This window comes from Arachis hypogaea, chromosome 6 (assembly GCF_003086295.3).
Source record: "Arachis hypogaea cultivar Tifrunner chromosome 6, arahy.Tifrunner.gnm2.J5K5, whole genome shotgun sequence".
Lineage (NCBI taxonomy): Eukaryota > Viridiplantae > Streptophyta > Magnoliopsida > Fabales > Fabaceae > Arachis > Arachis hypogaea.
The window spans coordinates 107,959,104-107,981,823 of NC_092041.1; the positions used below are offsets into that span (position 1 = coordinate 107,959,104).

Here is a 22,720-nt window from a genome sequence, read left to right on the forward strand (position 1 = left end):
AAGTTATCTTATTTAATTTAACATCAATAATTTATATATATGTATAACATCTATAAATACATGCTTATTACATCTAAAATTATTCATTTATTTCAACACCTTTTAAGTTACGCTGCTTACATCTTTAACCATTAAATTATAATTATTTTTGGTATTTATTGTGTCATATATAAACATATATAATTTATAGTGATTCTAATATTTTAATTTAATACATTATATTGATTAAAAGAACAAAGTACCTGACATCATCATCTTATTACACAAGGCATAAATTACAACTTTTATATTCATACAAATACTAAGTACATACATCATTCTTTATTTAAGAAATTAAATAGTAGTGATAGATAAAAATTAAGCACCATTTTTAAGAACCATGACAATTACTGTACACAAATGCCATAATTAGGACCAAAGCCATGACTATAATCACAAACCCTTCCACAAGGGGACTGCTCGCAATTCCAATCCAATACACAAAAATCAATGCAATAATCTTGAAGCAGTTTCCTTCCCAATGACGTTATTAGTCCATTATTAAATTCATTCCCAGACGATGATGCTGCTGCTGCTACAATAATTTACAACCACCGTCAAGTTTACTATTTTATATATGGAGTTATCTATTAAGTTTAGCTAATAAAGTAAAATATATACTAGTTAAAATTTAAATATATTTTAAAAATTATTTTTTATAGGTTTAATTATTCTATTATTTTATATAATTTTTATACCAATTTCAAATTTATAATTAAATTTTATTAACGATAAACATTATAAAAATATGCTTAACACATATTTAGGTTAAGTTAAATATTTTTGGAATAAAAATAATATATGATTATAAATTTAAAATTAATATAAAGATTCAATTAATAATTTTTAAAATATAAAAATTTAATTATAAATTTCGTAAAATTAATAAAAAGTTAAATAATAATTAAATATTTTTTATTTTATCAAATTTTTCTTTTGATTTCTTACTTTTTGTTTTTTATTAATACCCAATAAGATACTTATTAATAACAAAATTACACATACATACGCCATATATATTCGGAGTCTTGCAACATATACTCTAATCTATATCCTTTCAACACTCATACAAAGCTCTTATAAATTTTTTAATTATCCAAATTCTAATTCACTAAAGTTTCTATGTATCCATAATTGTAACATATATAATAATATTTTTTATATATATAAATAAAATAAAATTATTTATTTATATATGTTCATGATATTTACTCTTAATCCTTAATTTTTAGACCATTATTAAATGAGAATTGAAATCTTTTATAGATACAGTTTTACTGTCTGAATAAAAATATTAATTCAGAACAGAGAAATTCATAACTTTATGCCTAAAGTTATAAATTTGTATGGTTATAACTACTTTTAAATAAGTTGAGAGAGAGAATAAGAATCTACTTCAAAAAAAATTTTAAATGAGTTGTTTAAGAGAGAGGTACCTACCAGCGAAATAAGAAGGCACAGACAGCAGCAGAATAAGCATAAAAGTGATTATTATTAACTTGTATTGTACCATGTTTGGATCCTACTAAAAGTTGCATATGCTGAACTCCAATTTATAGTACCCTACTCCAACTTAATTAAAACTTTAAAAATAATGCAACTGGGTCGCCAGAATAAATGAGCTTATACTTATAGAATTAAAGGGTTGATTTCTTGAAGTTGACTTTCATATTAACCATATACTCACGTCACGTTACATTATATTATTATTATATATTTAAAAATAATGCAACATGGCCAATATAACGCGCCAAAAGTAATGGTGCTACCTGCTTAGGGTACCTTTGAAAAGTTTAAAGAGTAATTTCTTTGAGTTTTTAAATTATGAAAAGTAGTAATATTTATATTTGGTATAATTTTTAAAATTAAATTATAATTTTTAAAAAAATTATTTAGGAGTTTATAGAAAAGTTAAAAAAATTATTTCTTTTATACTGCTACTATTTTTTATCACATTTCTATAAAATAAATATTTTTAGAATTAAAATCTCAGATACAAAATAACTTATATATAAGCTACTTTTTATATAGTCATTTATTGTTTAAATTATTTTTTCAAAAGAGCTTAATTAAACTACTTATCTAAACTGAACCTTAGTGAATTGCAAATTAAAAAGGTTTCATTTGTCATTAAAATTGATTTTCTTATTAGCTTTCGAATACTGCATTATATAAAGTTAAGCCCCAATTTAGTCTTATTGTCGAATTACATTAATTTAGTCTTTGATTTTTTATTTACTATAATTTGATCTCCAAATTTTTTAAAAAAAATACACTAATGTAATCTCTCATGTATTTTCTATCATCGAAACTCAACTTAACGCTATTAGTAAGTGACTTAAATAAATTTTGTCATATTAGATATATTAAAACGAAGTCATATGCATTTTGGCGCTATAAAAGGCATTAAACGAGATTGTTTGAGAGTTATGACAAAAAACTTAGTTATGATCAGAGACGGATGCATTCATTGAGTAGTGGGAGCAATTGCCCAGTGAAATTTTAGAAATTACTTAGTAGTTCTTAGTAAAATATCTTAAATGCCCCCACTATATAATTAGTTTTGACCCCATCCCAAAGCAAATCCCTAACTCTTCTTTTTCCCCAATCTTCTTCATCTGCTCCAAGCCTCCAAGCTTCACAGCCTCCAGCCTTCGCAGCCCGCACTCGGTAGTCGGCACTCTTGTCTCCAGAGATCAGAGCCACTCCGCGTCTCAACCAGTGTCACGGCTCTCTCCCCGCTAACGTCTCCGGTTCTCCGTCCTCCTGTCTCCAGAGTCACGGCACCGTGTCTCCGCATCTCCGCGTCCCCTTCTGCCTTCTTCTTCATCGATTGGTTACGTCCGTCCTTCTTCTTCGAATACTGTAAATCTGTGATCCTCTTCTCTCTTCGGTTTTCACTCTTCCCTCTTCAGGCTTCAACAGAGAACGCCTGCTTTTCGTCCTGCTGCCACTGAACGCCGCACAGATCCATCACTGGCTACTGCCTACTGGGTTCTACACTTTTGCTTCTTAGTTCCTAGAATTCAGCTGTTCAGATTCAATCTTGAATTTTTTTGGTACATTCATGAATCATGATTCACCGATCTGCAATTCTGCTTATTCACTTATTTGTTTCATTGTTGTAAATATTGTTTGATAATTAATTTAGTTGGTTTGTTAATTGTGAATATATGAGTGAATATCTGAATTTGTTCTGATATAATTGCAAGTTTAGTTTGATTAATTTATTTGTTAATTGTTTTTGTGCATTGACTTAATTTGAAGACTGTATTTACACTCTATTTTTTTTCTCTTACTCGATATATAAAGGTTGCGTCTTTACTACTTGCTTAAGATGGAAAAAAATGGAGACTAATATGTAAAGATTTATTAATACAATCTGCAAAATCTTATGTGAATCTGTGAGACTGTGGAGTAGTAGAAGTCCATCATATTTGTCTAATTGTCTCCATTGAACTACTGACATCATTATTAGGACTATTTTTCCTTTTTAGAGCCCAAAAAATGGACAATTAGGTAATTCTAATCCCATAGTTATCTCGTTGAATTCTTCATCACTTAGTTTTATCTCACTTCCAAATGCTACATAAATCACTGACCCTTTTTCTTGTTTATCTAACCACTTAAGAATTTTGGGCCAATTTTCATCCTTGTCTTTATCATTACTTTGTGGTGAAGGTGGCAATAACCCAACCCGAATAATTGGTTTCTTGCATACACGTTCAAGATTCTTTAGAGACCCCAGATTCATTTTGATGACTTAGGAAGTCATACACAGGATTGACTATTTCTTCAATGGAGTTGCTATGTGCCCTTATTAGAACCGAATCCAAACAGAAATATTCAACAAATGCACAAAAAGATACAGAGCCAATTGGGATATTAGTTATTGTTGTTGTTGGAAATTTATTTAAATGACATATGTTTATTAATTTTGTATTTATAATTTTATATTGTTGGAAATTTATTTGTAATTTTGAATCCAAAACACTTATTTTTTGTATTTGATATGGAGAAGTTGATCCAGTTAGCTCAATTTTATCCATTAAAATTTTTTTCTACTCAATTTTTAGCACTTGACAGTCAACTTGATAACTTTATACTAGATGTGCGTTCTAATGATCTATTCTCAGACTTAAATGGAATTGGTGCTCTTTCTCAAAAGTTGGTTGAGACTCGAAAAAATATTGTTTATCCATTAATATTTCTTCTTTTGAAGTCAGCTTTAGTTTTGCCCGTAGCAACTGCATCAGTTGAAAAAACTTTTTCTGTTATGAACATCATAAAGAGTCGACTTCGTAACTGTATGGGAAATGAATTTTTAAATGATTGTTTAGTGACATGCATAGAAAGAGAGACATTTGATTGTATTGACAATAAAAAAATTATTCAATCTTTTCAAAATATGAAACCTACAATAATGAAATTCTAAATTATTTGTTATTATTTTAAATTATTATTTTATTTTAATTTATTGGTTAAATAATTTAAAGAATATTCTTATTTTATAATATCATAGTATAATTATAAAAATTATTATATTATATATATTTTGTCTTCACTACAAAAATTTTCTGGATCCGTCATTGGTTATGATGACGAGATTATTCAAACCTTCAAATAATAAAATAGCTTTTTCTATGGCATTATGCATCCTCACTAAAACCACCATTGCCCCGATTTCGTAGAAGCTTGATGGCAATAATTTAGTCACCACATAGCAACAAGTACCTCTTCTTGTTCAGATTTTGGGGATGGATAAATTAGCTAATATAGAATCAGTCAAATCCAAAGAATGGAGACAACATGGCCACTCCATTCTATATCTCCAAACCTTCAAAACAAGTATTTTTATTGCAATCATTTCCAGAAAATGTGGATTAAGATTCAATTATTCTCTATTAATTTTTTCAAAACTTGGATTCTAAGTCTAAAAACTCACACTACAAGAAACGTGTGCATTATTGTTGGAATCACTATTGGGGCCATGTTCATTTTCACTAATAATTACCATGGAATTGTACATTCTAATGCTTAGATTTAACACTAAAATAAAACATAAAAGTCATATAGTTGGTGCGAAATATTACCGTCGAATTTTTGGATAATAAATCAATTAAATAAAATGCATCATTTTACTTAAAAAACTTCACATTATAATTTAATTTTTTCGATGTTAGATCCGATATAAATTAAGATTTTACATTCGAATTTATGACTCTCCTCCTCATTTCTTGATACAATCTTGTTTTAGTGACATTTTTCAGTCTACCCAATAGCGATGATTAGAAATAACCAAAAAACACAACTGCCATAGTTTTGGTGTAGCAAGGGGTTATTCTGCCGATGGTTGGAAATTGCCACAAAATTGTTTTGTCACACCTCATGGGGGAACCAATTGTCCAAACGTCACTTTTTTTTTTCTCCTAGGTTATCCTCTAAGATGAATATTATGGTACTTATCACATTATATCTAAGTTATTAAAAAGGATAAATAATTAATATTTAATAAATTTTATATAATTTACTTTTTATTTTAAATATTTTATTTTTTACTTTAAAAGATAAGTTAGACAATTTAGGCACCATAACAAAGGCATCATAGAATTCACCATTCTCTGATTAGGCTGGTCCGTCTATTACTAATTGAGAAAGTTTAGGGGATGAGTATTTTTATTAAAATCTGATCAGCATTTAACCAGCAAAAGAAAAGTAAGTAATCTCACACCATTCGATGTAATCTCACACAATTAAAAATACTAATAATCGCTAATTAATTGATGGCTACAAATCATAAAATTTACTGGCCCCTAACACTTCTCTTACTAATTTATCAGTGATCAATAAATAATTGTATACACAAAGCAAGATTTAAATTCTCAGCATGAAAGAGTCTAGTAGCGGAAACGACACAAATATCCAACACAAGAATAATATGGAAGCACTCACAACACAATATGGCAGCAACTATAACAAGCAAATATAGCAAGTAAAGTAATAATAAGAACACACCGAGATTTTAACGTGGAAAACCCCCTCAATGTGAGAGGTAAAAATCACGGGTCGTCCATACCAATGAAATAGCTCCACTATAATCAAATGAGGTACAAGAGAGTCTCAAATAAAGCACAAAAACGTGTATATAACCAGCAAAAATATCAAAGCACCAAAGCTCATAAATGAGAAGCAAGAAGATGAAATATACCCAAAAAATAGAGCTGCTGTTAAAGTCAATTTCTCCCTCTACAGTCCTCCAATTCAAATCTCCACCGTTCCGAATGAATAACCAGATGTGAAGAATCTACAGTTCAAATTTCATGTTGATCCAACGGTGAAACAATGAGAAATTGCCAGTTCAAGATTGCTGCTCTGTGTAAAAATGGGAAACCTAATTCTTTTTTGCGAAGCCAATTTCTCTCACTGTAAATCTCCAATCAACATCTCCACCAACCAGAATGAAGAACAAGATGATAGGAACACACAGTTTAAATTTCAAGCCGATCCAACAGTGAACAACTGAAAAACTGCCATTTGAAATTTACTGCTTTGGGCAAAAACGAAAATTCTATTTTTCCCCTTCTCTTTTTTTTTTTTTGATGGCTACACTACCTCTCTCAAAAGATCTCCAAAATCTGAATTAAGGTTGTGACACTAGGGTGTAAGAATACACCCCCAAAAAGTTGGGCTTGAACCTCACAAAGAGAGAAAAAACCCCAACACAGCACTCTAAAATGTTTATTAGCGGAGATTTTATGAAGATAAGAAAAGGGGATAAGAGGAAAAGATATATAGTGTGTAGTTTCTGTTAGATAGAAGCTCTTGTCATCGTATGAAATTGATATTTAAGAATTATTAACTAGATAATTTAATAATTTTGCATCTAACAATTTGATTAAATTATCGTCTAACAATTTTTAACTATTAATTTTATATAAAAATAAAGATAAATGTATATGAATTTTTACCTTTTGTTTTTATTTGTTTCTATTAATGTTCTGGTGTAGTTGGTTTATATGAGCTTCTAAATTTTTTTTTGTTGGTTTTGCTCTCTTTTTATTTAAAACAGATAAAAAAATATGAAGAAGAAAAAAAAATAATATTAAAAAAATAACATAAAGTGTACTTAGGCGCTATGTTGTCATCATATGTTGTAAATAACAGTTTTTTATTTCATTCAAAATTTTCAATTAATTTAAGGATTAATAATATTTATTACTTGATGTTTATATTAGAGATGGTAAAATTTTTTGAAATGCAAGAATTATTATGAATGAAAATTTGATTGTGTAAAATTTTTTTGGTAGGGATAGACGAGAACAAAATTTTTTTAAGACAGACATGGGACCTGAGTGAGAATTTTTGTCCCGTCTCCAATAATTTTCGAAATTCATAAATTTACTTAATTGTTTTTAATAATTTATTTATTTTTATATATAATTTTTAATCATTTCACATGCTACGTATATAGAAAGAGAAACCCTAAATTCCTAATTTTTGTTTGTATAACTTTTCAATTTAAAGATCTCTAGTCCATTCATACTCCATCCAATATCTCTGCAGCTAACTCCTCGTCACTCTTTCTTCTTACCGCACCGCAACCCTCAACGCACCATTCTCTCTATTAGCGGCATTCTTTCTCCTCTTTGAAGGTGCATTCATGCTCCTTTTCGCAATTCTGCCGTCCTGTTCATCCATTCTTTTCTTTACTGTCATGTTCCCCACCTCGTCAACTCTTCTGCTTCGTCATTGCATCCTTCTACCGCGTCAGTTTAAAAGAAGTCATCGCTTGCCATTTAGTATTTTTGTATAAAATTTTATTATTTTTATATAGGATAGATACTTATAATTCTGTTTCTATAAAAATTAATAATCAGTCATGAGAATAGAATTTTGTAAACAATAAAACCGTAGAAAATAGAAATAGCGACAATATTCTCCACAGTGGGAATCGAAAATAAAAACAAAAAATAAATTTAAAGACAGAGATGAAAAGCAAGAGACATCTCCCGTCACGTTGTCATCCTTAATTCATATAAGTTCATGCATGTAACTAATAAATAATAGATATACAAGAGTCAAATAATTAATTGATGTCATTATTGTGAAACTCTTTTCTTGTAGCAAGCACGTACCGACATACGATGCCTCCAAAGAATGGAATATACATATACGGCTATATACTCGCACTAAGTTAAATCAACTTAGACATAGATATCAAGTATCCATAAATTTTCTCGCTATTCCTATATTCTTTTCTTTTCTTTTCTGTTTAAAACTGTCCATATTGTTGTTGTTGGAATCATGGAACATTATCTTTTAATAATCTCATTCCATGCCATGCTATATATAAGCGTAGAATCACACATATATTTAACCAAATATGGCTTCTTATTATTCCTCTTCTCGTAAAATAATTTTCACTATCTTTTACTTTCTCTGCATTGCGCTTCTCCTTTTTTCCTCATGGGGTACAACACAAACTCAAACTTTTAATTTCTTGTCATATACTTTATTTCTATTCTTATTATTATTCTCCGCTATTTTATTTATATGATGATATACGTAAATAATCACATAATATACTGGTGGTCTTTTTTACATAAAATACTCATATATGCAAACCTCTTTTATTATTACTAGTAGATTATTAGTCACATTAACTCAATTAAAATTCAATTGTTATCAAGCAAAATAAAAATAAGTTAGTAATTTATATATATATATATATATATATATATATATATATATATATAATGATTAAATATAGTGAAAGTTTATTGTTATAATGTAATAGATTTTATATATATATATATTACAAAAAGAGTTATGTTAGGAAAATAATAACCCAAAGTTATCTTAACAACTAGACAGAACAACTAGTTAGGGGATTTTGTTTGTAGATATATTATAGGTTTTTTTTTTGGTAACTAGATATATTATAGGTTTAATAGTTCTGTTGGTCTTATAATTTTATTAAATTTTTAATTAGGTAATTGTATTTTTTTTCTTTTTAATTGAGTTTCTATATTATTTTTAATTTTATAATTAAGTCTTTTCATGTCAAAAACATTAAAATTAATAGAATATTTCTCCCAAATACATGCGGTCAAATATCTATAATTAGGTTTTTAATTATAAATATCTTTAATTTGTGAAGAAACATTCATTTAACTTTAATATTTTTTACATTACGAAGGACCAAATTATAAAACTAACAATAGTATAGGGACCAATTGAAAGAAATATATAAGAACTTAATTAAAAATTTAGTAAAATTATAAGAGTCAACAAAATAATTAAACCTACATTATATCATCTTAAAGAGGATTAAGTATCATTTAATTATTATATATATGTATTATTGATTATTGATTCTTCTTTTTGAATTTGTTTTGTTATTTTATTTTCAGTGAAATTTGCAGAAGCAGATGCATGTCCAAAGGTGAGCACAACATGGTCAGGGCCTTGTGAGTTGGAAGGTTGCATGAGACAATGCATAGTCGCTGAGAGTGCACTTTTTGGTGCCTGTGATCATTCTCAAACAACTTGCTTCTGCTTCTTCCAATGTTGATCTTCCATCTCCACCTTTTTACTATATTTCCATCAAAATAATTAATAATAATTGGAGACAGAAAAAAAAATTATCTTTGCTACTAACGAGTATCTTAAAATAATTTGTTCAGGTTTTAAAAGTGGCATATTTTTATAAAAATATGTGTATATTGATCATTTGCAATAAATTATTACCACTTTTAAAATTTTAACATACATATACATGTACCTTAATTAAAGATACTCGTTTATAATATTAGAATAAAGAAGTAGTTTGTTTGGATTCCCTCTGTTTTTTGGAATTCATAACTTATCTATCAAAGGAAATAGTTTGTTTGTTTCTCCAATTGGATGTATCTTGCGCCATAAATTTATATATAAGTTTGCGCATCTTTAATTTCAATTAATTTAAGGTGAATTTTAATATGTCTAAATTTATAGTGATTATGATAATTATATAAGTATTTTAAAAATCAAAGTCACATTTTTTTATTTTGATAATATTTTTTGATACTTTTAAAAAATATTATTAAATAAAAAAATATTATTTTAATTTTAATAATATTTTTTAAAATATTATAATCATTATAACTACCATAACATAGTGATATTAAAATCACCCTTAATTTAATAGTTTGTTTGACATGACGTGTGAACATTTCTGACCCTTGCTATATACTTAGTATACAATAATAATAATTTTTTTTATAAGAATAAGAAAAACAACAATATTATACTCCCACGCCAAATAAAAATGTCAGTAGTAATTGACAATAATATAATTAAAAATTGAGTTAAATATAATTTTGGTATATAAAGTATAAGGAATTTTTTTTTAAATTTTTTTTTACATAAAATCATCCATAATATTTAACTTAATTTTAAAATTTTTCTTTAGACTAAAATACTTTTTTCCTTTCTTACTAATATATTCAATTTCTATTATTCTTTTTTTTTCCATCACAATAATAGCATCTTTTTTTCTTTTACTTTTTTCTTCATCTCAGCACTAGCAACAACAATAAAATCAGAAACACAATTAATGTAATAAACATAAAAAAATATAATAAAAAATAAAAACATAAACAAAATCAAAATAAAAAATAGAAGAAACAGAAGCAAAAGAACAATCAGGAGCAGAAGCAAAACAAGTTAGAACTAGAAGAACAATAAAAAAAAATACAACAACAATAAAATCAAAAAAACAAAATCAAAATCAGAAGTACAAAATAATAAAATTAGAATCATAAGAACAATAAGAAAAACAACAAATTAGAAACAAAAAAACACTCGGTTAAAAGAATTGAACCACTTTGGATTCAAAAAAACCTTCCTATAACTCATGATTATAGCAAGAAAATTTCATTGAGGGTCACGATTACCTGAAGAAGCAACAAAAGAAAAATGGAGGAGGAAGGAAACAAAAAAATAGAGCAGGCACTACAAGAAAAACACCTATTCATATACACTTAAAAAGTGTAGTCAAAAGTAAAAAAAAATGATGCCAAAAGTGTAGCCAAACTCTTGATTTCGATAATGAAAAATAAAATAAAAATAAAGGGACTTTGCACCTGAATTAGAAAAAGATGTACGTACAAAGTAGAAAAATAAACCAGTGGCGAGAATGTGAAGCGGCGGCAAGGTCAGTAGCATCGGCGGGAATGGCAGAGCGCGATGATGACGAGGCACCCCTCTCCTTCTCCCTGGCCATGCGTTTTTTCTCTTCACGAGCTCTTCGACGGCAAGGCGTGGTGGCAAGGCGTTGCGGCAAGGCATGGCGGCAAGGCATGGGTCTCCCCTCTCCCTCGCAAGTTCTCTCTCCCTCTGGCTCTGATTTTCGACAGCTGACAGCGGCTCCAAGCCTCGTCGGCACCATTCCCCCTTTCTCCCTCTTCCTTTCTTTCCCCTCTTTTCCCTTCCCTCTTCTTTCCTTTTCCCCTTTCCCCTTTTCCTTTTGTCCGTTCTGTTTCTGTTTTTTTATATATAATTTATTTAGTTAAGGGTAATTTAGTAATAAAACTATAATTTAAGTAAAAAGAATGATTTTAAAAGTAAGTTAAATCTTAGGGACGATTTTGTGTGCAAAAAAACGTTAAAGACAAAAAAAATTTTAACCTATACCTTAGAAAACAAAATCGTACTTAAACCTTAAAAATTTCACACACAAAACAAATCTAAAAAACTGAGAAACAAGAATAATAGATACACTCTAAAATTTTAATATGAAAAATCTGTCTAAGTGAAAAATGAAAAACACGGTATATCAAGTCCTAAATAAAGGTTTAGTACAACCAAAATAGAAGGTAATAAATTAGAGAAATATTTACATGATGACATTTTTACATAAAAATAATATTATAAATTATTAAATAATTTAATTAAATATATTAAATTATCTAACAATTTATAATATCATCTTTATATAAAGATGTCATCAAAAAAATATTCATTAATAAATTATTATATAAGCATATATATAATAAGCCAACTAATCTAAAAATTAAGAAAATAAAAATATCACAAAATAGAATTATTGCTGCTGCATAACTAATAGTTCCAACTTCAAACCTCATTTTGACAATCTAAATCCACTTTAGGCGGTTAAGCCAGCAAACCTTTTACTCTATAGAAAAGTCTGGAGAGAAATAAACACAAAGCATATCGTAAATAAATTACAATTCAATTCAACTAATTAGAACCGAGTTCTACTTTCATCACCCATCTCCATAGACAATTCAGTAATCATCTTCTACTTAATTTCTTGATTCTTGAACTATATCTAACAAATATCCTTCTACGAATTTTCAGATCAGGTAATTTCTTAGTAGAAAGAAGCTCATTTGGATTCAAGTTATTACAGGAACAAACCTCCTTCTTCCACAAGGAGCACTTTTTCTTAAAAAATCGCCACCACCATTCAAGCAAAAGAGCTGTGTTGCGAACTATAACATCCCCAACTCCCAACCCACCTAATTTCTTAGGAGCCTGCACCATTTTCCACTTAACTAAGGTTATATCATTCCTCCCATACTCCTTACTCCATAGAAATCTTCTTTACAAAGAAATCATTTTCTCTACAATAGCCTTCGGCATCTTATATATGCTCAAATAATAAACTGGAAGGCTACTCAACACATATTTGATAAGCACCAACTTCCCGGCTATATTAAGTGCCTTGGCTTTCCAGAGGCTAAACTTCTTCTCCACCTTATCTATTATTGGCTTCCACGTCTTAACCAACCTTGGGTTTTCTCCTAAAGAGATCCCCAGATATTTAACTGGAACAGTGTCTTACTTGTAGCCTAACACACTACACATACGTTGTACCCACTGCTCGTCACAGTTAATATGAATCAAGCTCGACTTATCAAAATTAATACTTAAGCCTGACATCAACTCAAAGCAACGAAGCAGCCTCCTGTAATTCTTAATGGTCTCTTCCTCGGGAGGGTAGAACAAAATAGTATCATCTGCAAACTGAAGGTGCGATAACTCAATATGATCTCTCCTAACCAACAACGGCGATATGCAACCGTTCCTAACAACCTCACCAATCATTCTATGTAGGACATCAACAACGAGAATAAACAAGAACGGAGACAAAGGATCACCTTGTCGCAGGCCCCTTTCCTTCTTGACTGGCTTAGAAGACGAGCCATTTATCAATACTAACATAGAGCACGTACTCACACACTCCATAACCCATTCCCTCCATCTTCGTCTGAATCCCATCTTCTGTAACACAGTCTACAAAACTCCACTTTACTCTATCATATGATTTCTGAAAGTCTAGCTTTATTATTGTCGTTTTCTTCTTCCTCATTTTAAACCACTGAACTGTTTCGCACGCGATAAGGGCCCATCATGAATCTTCCGACCCCTTGACAAATGCACTCTGCGTCTCGCCTACTAACCCTAGCATAACTGCTCTCATCCTCCTAACTAGCATCTTCGAGATTACCTTATACACACACCCCTCTATGCTAATCTGACGCAAATCTTTGATTTCCTTAGCACCAGTGAACTTAGGGGCCAGCGCCACCCAAGTGACATTAGCATCTGTCGGCAACCTTGAAGATTGGAAAAATCCAGTACCGCTGCCGTGAATTCAGAGCCAATTTCATCCTAACACTTCTTTATGAAGTTCATGTTATAGCTGTCACTTTTTGGAGTCTTGGATGATTCACAATCCCACACTGCTTTTCTAACCTCCTCAAATGTTGGTAAATCTCTAAAGCCATAGCATCCTCCTCGTCGATCATTTTCACCAGACCATCTCTAAAATCCACCATAGGAGACTTTTCTTGTTGATATAACTCCTTATAAAACTCTCTGATGGCAATCTTAAATTATAGAAATATCTCGTATTTTTATCCATGTGCCTCGTATGCCTTGACCTCGATATCTGCTTCCAATGTAGTTCCTTCCTCACATACCATTTCTCGCAGCAAATAACTAACGTCTTCCTTCTTACTTCCATTGTTGCATTATATGTCCCATTACCCACCATGTCATCAATCTTCTTAATCTCATCTTCAAACTTTATGATTTTCTTGTCCATGTCACTAAAATTGTCTTTGTGCCATCTTCCTAAAAGAACAGTCAAAGCCTTCAATTTATCAATGAATTGTACCTTTTCCAACCCTCTCCATTCCTCCTCAACCGTTCTTAGTAACCCTTCATGTGTAAACCACAAATCTAGACTTCGAAACAGTCTCGATCTATCCCTTATCCTCTTATCTTTCACTATAATAGGACAGTGATCTGACAAATTTCGTGGACCACCTCTTAAGCAAGTACCTAGAAACGCCTCAAGCCATTCCAAGCTAACCAGAGATCTATCCATACGACTACATGAACATCTTCTGAACTATATAAACTTACAGTCAGTAATCGGCAAGTCCACTAAACTCATGTCCTTTATCCAATACTTGAAATCTTGCACCGGTAAAGGTAAGCTATCAGAGCCTTGCCATTCCTCTACCTGTGTAATCTCATTAAAGTCCCCCAAAAAACAACAGGACCCTAACACAAATCAGCCATATAACTCAACTCCTTCCACACAACAAGTTTCTTATCTCTAGCATGCACACTATAAACCAGGAAGAAAACACAGTTAATAGAATCATCTGATAATACCCCTTCAACACATTGCCAACTCTCACCTTTATAACAATTTCTCATTTTAAAAAAATCCTCATCCCACATCAGCAATAATCCTCCAGATGCACCGTCAGACCCCACATACTCTCATCCTGCACAAATATTCTCTAAAATTTTTAAAATATCAAACCTTGTCACTAACTGTCTTTTAGTCTCTATCAGGCCTAACATATTTTTCACTATTCTCAACTTTCTGTCACCCCTTAATCCCTTAACATTCTATGAACTAAGAATCATTTTAAAATATTATTACACATCTTATTAAGACTTTTGGGCCTGCTCCATCTTACTTTAACCTTCTTTTTTTCTGTGCAACTATTCTTAAAAAATAACCGTTATGTTGCCTTCTTCATTACATAACATTGCTCCTGATTCCTTTGCTAAATCACAAGTTCTTCGATTTTCCAACAATCGCTCATCCAAACTTGCATCCTCATCACCCTTGTCCTCATCATCATTGGCCTACCCTCCTTCCTTCATATGGTTTGCTTTGTCACCGTAACCTTCTCCCTCATTCTTACCCAGTGGGTTTCTGTCATCAATAAACGAACCAAATCCCAGGTCTTTATTAACTACCACTGCATCAGCACCACCTCCGAGTCTATGAATATCACCAACACCGTGTCCGTCGTCAACCCCTCCGTTTGCATCTTCTTCCCGTTGAACCCCCTCAAAAACCGACACTGGCCCAGCAACCCATACAGGCTCTTTTTCCAACCGGCATCCCCCTGCCACCACCGTTTTGGCCTCTCTTCCCGCCCTCTTCTCACCAACCGCACCGTCCAGACCCGATGCACCACCGTGTGCATCACGTCGTCATCTTCCACCGGTGGCACCGTCGTACTGCGCAGAGACAACCCCCACCATTCTGTCCAACTGACGTCGCTCCTCACCATCTTCAGAAAGCATGACTTGGTAGCCTACAAGCTTCTCTCCATGGCCCCCCAAATCACGAGGCTTTCCATCCAAATAGCCTTGCTCCAGCCCAGGATAACCAACCACAACACCCTCCTTTCCATGTGCTAAAGAACTTGGACTCCCTTAGTCCAAAACACAATTATTGTTATAATTATCATGATGGGCCCGAACAGTAGCTCTCATACGATAGCCAACCACAACACCTTCCTTCCCAATTGCTAATGAACTTGGACTCCCTTGGCCCAAAACACAATAGCATTATGGGCCCAATCTGAAGCTCTCATACCTTTATCCTTTTTAACCCACTTACCAGCCCATTAGGATTATAACTATAATTCCATAGAATGGTGAGCTCAGAATCCGTTTCATAACTCTCTTCATATCCCTCAAAATCTGCCAAGCCATCAGTATCATTATTAATTGGCTGATGTGTTATCGAATTTGTTTGATTGAGTCTTAAATTGTCATAATTTTATTCGTTTAAAATTGATTTTGAATTTACCAATCTATCTCCATCTTTATAGTTTGTCTTCTGTTTCTGTAGTTAAGAGGTCAATTTTTTGTTTGCCACTTATTTCATTTAATGTGTGAATTATATACATTTTTTTCTCTTGGTCGGTGATGCTAAATTTTATACATATTATCTTGTATATTGACGGGAGTTCAAAATACAAGTTACTGTTTGAAGGCATATGATTCATAAGTTTAAAGAAATTTTATCCGAAGGTTAAGTATGTGTGATAAAGCTCTTCTCTATTGTTTCAAATCAAAGACCATATAGAGCCATTAAACATCAGTGCAAGCTGATTTTTCAATTTAGAACCACTGTCAAGAATGATACATCTGATTTTATCCTAAAATTTGGCCTTACAATTACTCCCTTGGCTAAACTATTGGAGACGGAAGAAGATCTCGATTTTTTAGTTGGTATGTTATGCTATTTTCGATTTTTTATTTTTGAGAAATTAATCTAATTTCATTTCTCCATAATTTATTCAATCTCATTTTGTTATCATTATTTTTTGGGTAATTTACTTAAATAAATAGAATGGGAGATTTCTTTACCTAAATGTGCAAAACTGTTTGTTGTTACGTGCATGTGCAAAACTCCATTTCTATGTAATCCGTGGCAACCCACCACGGTTTCAAAACATGCATAAACCGTGGCAGGTCCCAGCGGATTAGGAGCAAAATTTTTTGAGTGTAAACCGTGGTAGGTCACCACAGTTTACGAAGGAAAAATGGCAAGCATAAACCGTGGAGAGTCACCACGGTTTATGAAGAAAGTTTGTTGCACATAAAACCCCTGTGGGTTACCACGGTTTATGTAGGTTAAATAATGGCCAGAAAACCTGGTAGGTTTCCACGGTTTACTATGACGGGAAGTCTATATATATGTGGGTGATTCAAGCTCCATAAGAGATCATTCTCACAATGGCTAGTGAGGAAGAGAGTTTTCTTGCCCTGGTGCATTGCTCTGGGAAAATAAAAAAAAAAGCAAAAGCCAAGGTGTGAAGTTCACCGACAGAGAACCACTAAGTATTTTTATCAGTTCGTCGATGAGTTTGTCAGATTTGAAGAACAACATCTTGGAGAAGCTTGGCGTGTTGGGTTGCAAGTGGGTGAAGAAACTATTCTACAAGATTCCCATGGCGGTTGTCTCGACCGGTGTTCAGTATGAAACCTTTGCGGTTAAGGCTGATGAAGATATTAGGGTTCTGTTCTACTATGTAAGGAGTTTTCCGGAGATCAGAATCCATGAGTTGTTTGCGAAGTTGGAGGTTGGTGTCGATAGTTCTAGGGCATCCGCTCCAGTTCCTTGCCCAGCTTCCGCGGGTGGTGCATCTAGTTCGATGCCTGCGGTCAGACCGTATCTTCCGTCGGTTCAATCACCTTCATTTGCGGCTGATTTATACCGAACAGAGGTTGTTGGTTCTGTACCTTTCGAGAATGCAGCAGTCATTGAGCCTCCCAACGTTGTGGGCACCGGTGGTGGCCTCGTACCTTATATCGAAGACTTTGGTGGACCTGATCAAGTAGAGAATGCAATACGTGACGATGAGTCTGACCAGGAGCCTGTTCATATCGATGGTGACAGCGACAATGACACAGGTGGCGATCCACATGCGCAGCATCAGCCTTCAAGTTCTGGTTCTCATCAGTACCCTCCACACTTCTCCACACTAAACTTGGAAGCTCTTGGTCAACAGGAAGACAGTGGTAACAGAGTGGGGAGATCTTCTACAGAATTTGAGATTGGGCAATCATTCCAAAGTAAAGATGAAGCTGTGCTGAGTGTAAAGGACTATAGCATCTGGCGAGGTGTTGAGTACAGAGTCATCGAATCGGATCATTTGAAGTATCATGGAAAATGCAAGGAATTCGGCAAGGGTTGTACTTGGTTGATTCGTGTAGCGCTTCGTGCACGAAAAGGGACTTGGGAGGTTAGGAGGTACAACGGGCCACACACATGCCTCGCAACTTCTATTTCAAGTGATCACCGTCAGCTGGATTATCACGTTATATGTGCGAGGATTCTTCCTATGGTTAGGGCGGATGCTGCGGTTACGGTAAAGGTACTTCAACAAGCGACAGAAGCTGATTACGGTTTCAGGCCTAGTTACAGGAAGGTTTGGATGGCTAAGCAGAAGGCAGTGGCACAAATATATGGAGATTGGGAAGAGTCTTACGCGGAGTTGCCACGTTGGATGCTAGGGATCCAGGCGACAATGCCGGGAACAATCACGGTGCTGAAGACGTCTCCTGTTCAGATTGGTGGTGGGGTTGATGAGTCCACGGTGTACTTTCACCGGATTTTCTGGACATTTCCACCGTGTATCGAGGCATTCCGGCATTGCAAGCCCCTCGTCAGTATTGATGGTACCCACTTGTATGGGAAGTATGGAGGGACGCTGCTGTTGGCGATAGCTCAGGACGGGAACTCGAACATCCTGCCGATAGCATTTGCCCTTGTGGAGGGCGAAAATGCAGAGTCGTGGTCATTCTTCTTGTCCAATCTCCGAGAGCATGTGACTCCTCAGGAGGGTATCCTTGTTATCTCAGACAGGCATAATGGGATCAAGGCAGCGCTTGAGGCACCTGAGACTGGATGGCTGCCTCCTCGTGCTTTCCGGGCCTACTGTATAAGGCATGTGGCTGTGAATTTTGCCCTAACGTTCAAAGGTAAGGACTCAAGGCGGTTGCTAGTCAATGCTGCCTACGCCAAGACTGAGGCAGAGTTTTACTACTGGTTCGACATCATGCGGACTGAGAATCCAGCAATGTGTGACTGGGCCAACCGTATGGAGTATGACAAATGGACCCAACATGAGGATGCTGGTCGACGGTTCGGGCACATGACCACAAACATCAGTGAATGTGTGAACGCCGATCGACTCGTCTGTTATCTGGTCTGTCATAAACGTGCACTCTAGGAGGTGCCTGGGACGACCCTCTGTGACGCACCTCCTCAGTCAACACAATCGGCCTCAGATCCTGAAATGCTACATCTGGGGAAAGGAATCTGTGCGCCACACGGCACCACCACTCCAGGTAATCTGCTGATGGACCGGGGTCGAGGACTCGATCGACCCATATGACTGACTGAAGCCTGTTCTTCCAAAGCTGGTGCCACTCCTGATAATATGTAGGAAACCACCGATCCCCACCCCTACCATCCTTCGTATGTAGCCAATCTATGTTCAGAGCTCCATCTGGGAGATGCTGAACACCGCCGAACTGGGGTAGAACCCTATCGACCTGGTGCCACTCGATCGCAGCAAAATATATCAGGCTAGTGACGGCCGTCCATAGCCGTCGGTGCTCGTCAGCTAGTATCTCCGGATGAATAACAGCAGCAACATCAGTAGAAGAATAAGGCTCCCACACAAACTGCATAGAAACAGTAAGAGTTTGATGAGGCAGTGACATGTAAGAAAAACTAGTACAACTATCAGTAATAAATAAATCACTCACATCGTGGACACGCAGTCGATCCAGTGCAAGGCGTGCGGAAACTAATCTCTGTGCCCCTGCATCGTTCCTCGGCACAAACTCGGCCCACCTACAATTTAAATTGAAATGATGTCAAAACAAACCATAACACATGCTGTTTTTACAATTTATGAACGGAAATTTTTAAACCATACCTGGAAGCAAGCGGAAACCCGAACCGGTCAAAACCAGTGGGCCTCAGAGTGGGAAACCTCCAGAAAATCCAAGACTGTAGTAGCTGTAGCGGCCCAGCCAAGTTAACGACGTTTCTGTTTGTACCACGACAAAGACACCTATACAACCAGGCTAGTGCAGCAGAGCCCCAGCTATATCTGCCCAAGTCGTCCAATGATGCCAAATAAGGCAACCAGCGAAGGTGTACCCTGTTTGCATTTTTGTCCGCAAACAGCTGAGACGACAACAGCATCAGGATATAAGCGCGTGTGTATACACGCACGGTCTCATCAGTAGCATATGCAGGGAGAACCCGGAACCTCTCGTGGAACCATGTGTAGCACACTGTCATCTGCTTGACTTTACTCTGTGGAGGTAACTCCCCGAACAACTCCCGAAACCACACCCATGCTGGTCTTCCGTGTTCCATCAGATTCTCAAACTCAGTCAAGCACCCACTAACGGGCGCACCATCAATCGGCAAACCCAGCTGATACGCAACATCTTGTAAAGTAATTGTGCACTCACCAAACGGCATATGGAACGTGTGGGTCTCCGGACGCCACCGCTCAATAAATGCGCTAAGGAGAGACTCATCAACCCAGAACCACTGACTGTTTAGCCTAGCAAGATGATACAAGCTCGCAGTCTCCAGATATGGTATAATCCGGTCATGTAAGGGCATATTCTGCTGCCGCCTAACGGCGGTAATAACCCTACTAGGCTGTAAAACGTGGGTAACAAAATCCCTTAACATACAACCATTACAAACAACACCAAACATAATTTTCGTAAAATTTATTAGACTCATCACATTAAATTCATTGATTCTCTTATTGTCTAATAAATAGTGAAGCTAAGAATACTATGCACTCATTACAACAAATTAACAATATAAATACAGAAAAAAATATCTTTGAATAAAATATTAATATTTATAATAAAATATTGTACAAAAATACTATTAACCACACTAAGAAGATAAATAAGCATAATAAAATATGCATTACTAACAATACCGATAATAATATTAACATTTGCGTAGACAATATTAATAAACAGCTCACATTCTTATTGACAATAACCATAATAATATCAATATTTATGTAAATAATATTAATCAGAATCACAATACAAATAAACATAATAAAATATTTTTACTAACAATATTCCTAATAATATCAATTGCTATATTAGAATTAATTTTAATAACAATAATAATAACAATAATAGTAACTAACCTCTTCCTCGATATATCCTGCCACGTGAGCGATGCCATTTAGTCGGTACAAGCGATCCTCATCCTCCATTGGCTCCACCATCCACTCCTCCTTTACACCTCCAAATTTTTCCCAATTCCTCTCAACACTACAACAACCTCCTTTTTTTTCCTGATGTCTCAAATGATCCGTCCCTGCCCTCAGCGGATTACTTATATATGTACACACACATAAACCGCGGTGGGTTACCGGGTTTTATGTGCAACAAACTTTCTTCATAAACCGTGGTGACTCTCCACGGTTTATGCTTGCCATTTTTCCTTCGTAAACCGTGGTAACCTACCACGGTTTACACTCAAAAAATTTTGCTCCTAATCCGCTGGGACCTGCCACGGTTTATGCATGTTTTGAAACCGTGGTAGGTTGCCACGGATTACATAGAAATCGAGTTTTGCACATACACGTAATAACAAACAATTTTGCACATTCAGGTAAAGAAATCTCCTATTCTATTTATTTAAGTAAATTGTCCTTATTTTTTAATAGTGTTGTTTTCTATTAGATGTGATGAGTCTGCTGATGTCGTGTTTGAGGAAAAAGAATATGATAAAAATAAAAAGGAGATGAAAATAGATGGCTGTGATAGAATTTGCCGGAAAAGAGTTATTATTCTATAATTTTTGTCTCCTTATCTTATGGCTCTTTTTTTAGTGCTTTTTTATAGTGCAGTTTGTAAGAATGCTGGTGGTTTTTTCAAATAGCATATTAAAAATAAATTATATTTTGTTTCTTCTAATAGTCGTGGAGTATTTATCTAAATGTCACCTTCACAACATTTAGAAATAATGAATAAAAAAGAAAATAAATAAATAAAAGGTAAAGTAACATCCTCTACAGAGATCTTTTTATGTTAGGATTCAAATTAACAAGTAATGGTTGAAAGATTAGTGAAAACAAATTGAAGTTGGATAAAAAAAGTTTTGTATTTATCTCTGTATTTTTTTTTATCTTAAAAAATAATAAATTTGGTGAGACATTTTGAACATCCATTCTTTTTTCTTCCATCTGTAAATAAATAAAATTAAAGGTCAAATCAGTATTTTTTTTAATGCTTAAGTTCCTCATCTCTCTATGCATTCAGCCCTTTTTTTCATAGATCCCTGTTAATTTTAAAAAATATAACTTATATTTTTGTAAAATAAATTATTTTAATATAATAAATCAAGGAATATATTTTTTTGATATACATAAATTATATCGATTATGGTTCTTATTCATATTTATCTTTTGAATTATGTTATTTATATTTTTAAATTATATTTATTGTCGTACAATTTAAAAAGTTGAATGAGACACAACGTATTGAGGCTAATCTCTTTATCCAGTTTCAAGAAATATTCATCAAAATAGTATGTTGATATTTAAAGCGAATGTTTTGAAAAGTAAAAATTATAGTTGTCATAATCGAACCAATAATTGAATCGGTCATGTTATTGAGTTATTAGATTATTGGTTCAACCAGTAAATTATTGATTGAATCGGTTGATCTAGTACTGTGTAAATAAAAAAATAGTCAAAAATTTAAAATAAATATTTTTATTAATATTTTAAAAATATCAAGCTATTCTAAAATAATATAGACCATGAATAATAAGTAT

General features: G+C 33.6%; 1 protein-coding gene and 1 long non-coding RNA gene across 2 annotated transcripts; both read right to left on the bottom strand.

Moving 5' to 3' along the window:
• Nucleotides 1–239: 239 nt before the first annotated feature.
• Nucleotides 240–1,629, bottom strand: LOC112755524 (uncharacterized). The gene is made up of 2 exons (XR_003179025.3): nucleotides 1,480–1,629; nucleotides 240–574 (listed from the first exon to the last, which is right to left on the bottom strand). It is a non-coding gene; the product is annotated as an uncharacterized lncRNA (long non-coding RNA).
• Nucleotides 1,630–19,144: 17,515 nt separating this feature from the next.
• On the bottom strand, nucleotides 19,145–21,152 carry LOC140173753 (serine/threonine-protein phosphatase 7 long form homolog). The gene is made up of 5 exons (XM_072198326.1): nucleotides 21,084–21,152; nucleotides 19,824–20,566; nucleotides 19,651–19,738; nucleotides 19,280–19,566; nucleotides 19,145–19,184 (listed from the first exon to the last, which is right to left on the bottom strand). Exons 1-5 carry the CDS (start codon nucleotides 21,150–21,152, stop codon nucleotides 19,145–19,147), a joined length of 1,227 nt encoding a protein of 408 aa, XP_072054427.1.
• Nucleotides 21,153–22,720: the final 1,568 nt, after the last annotated feature.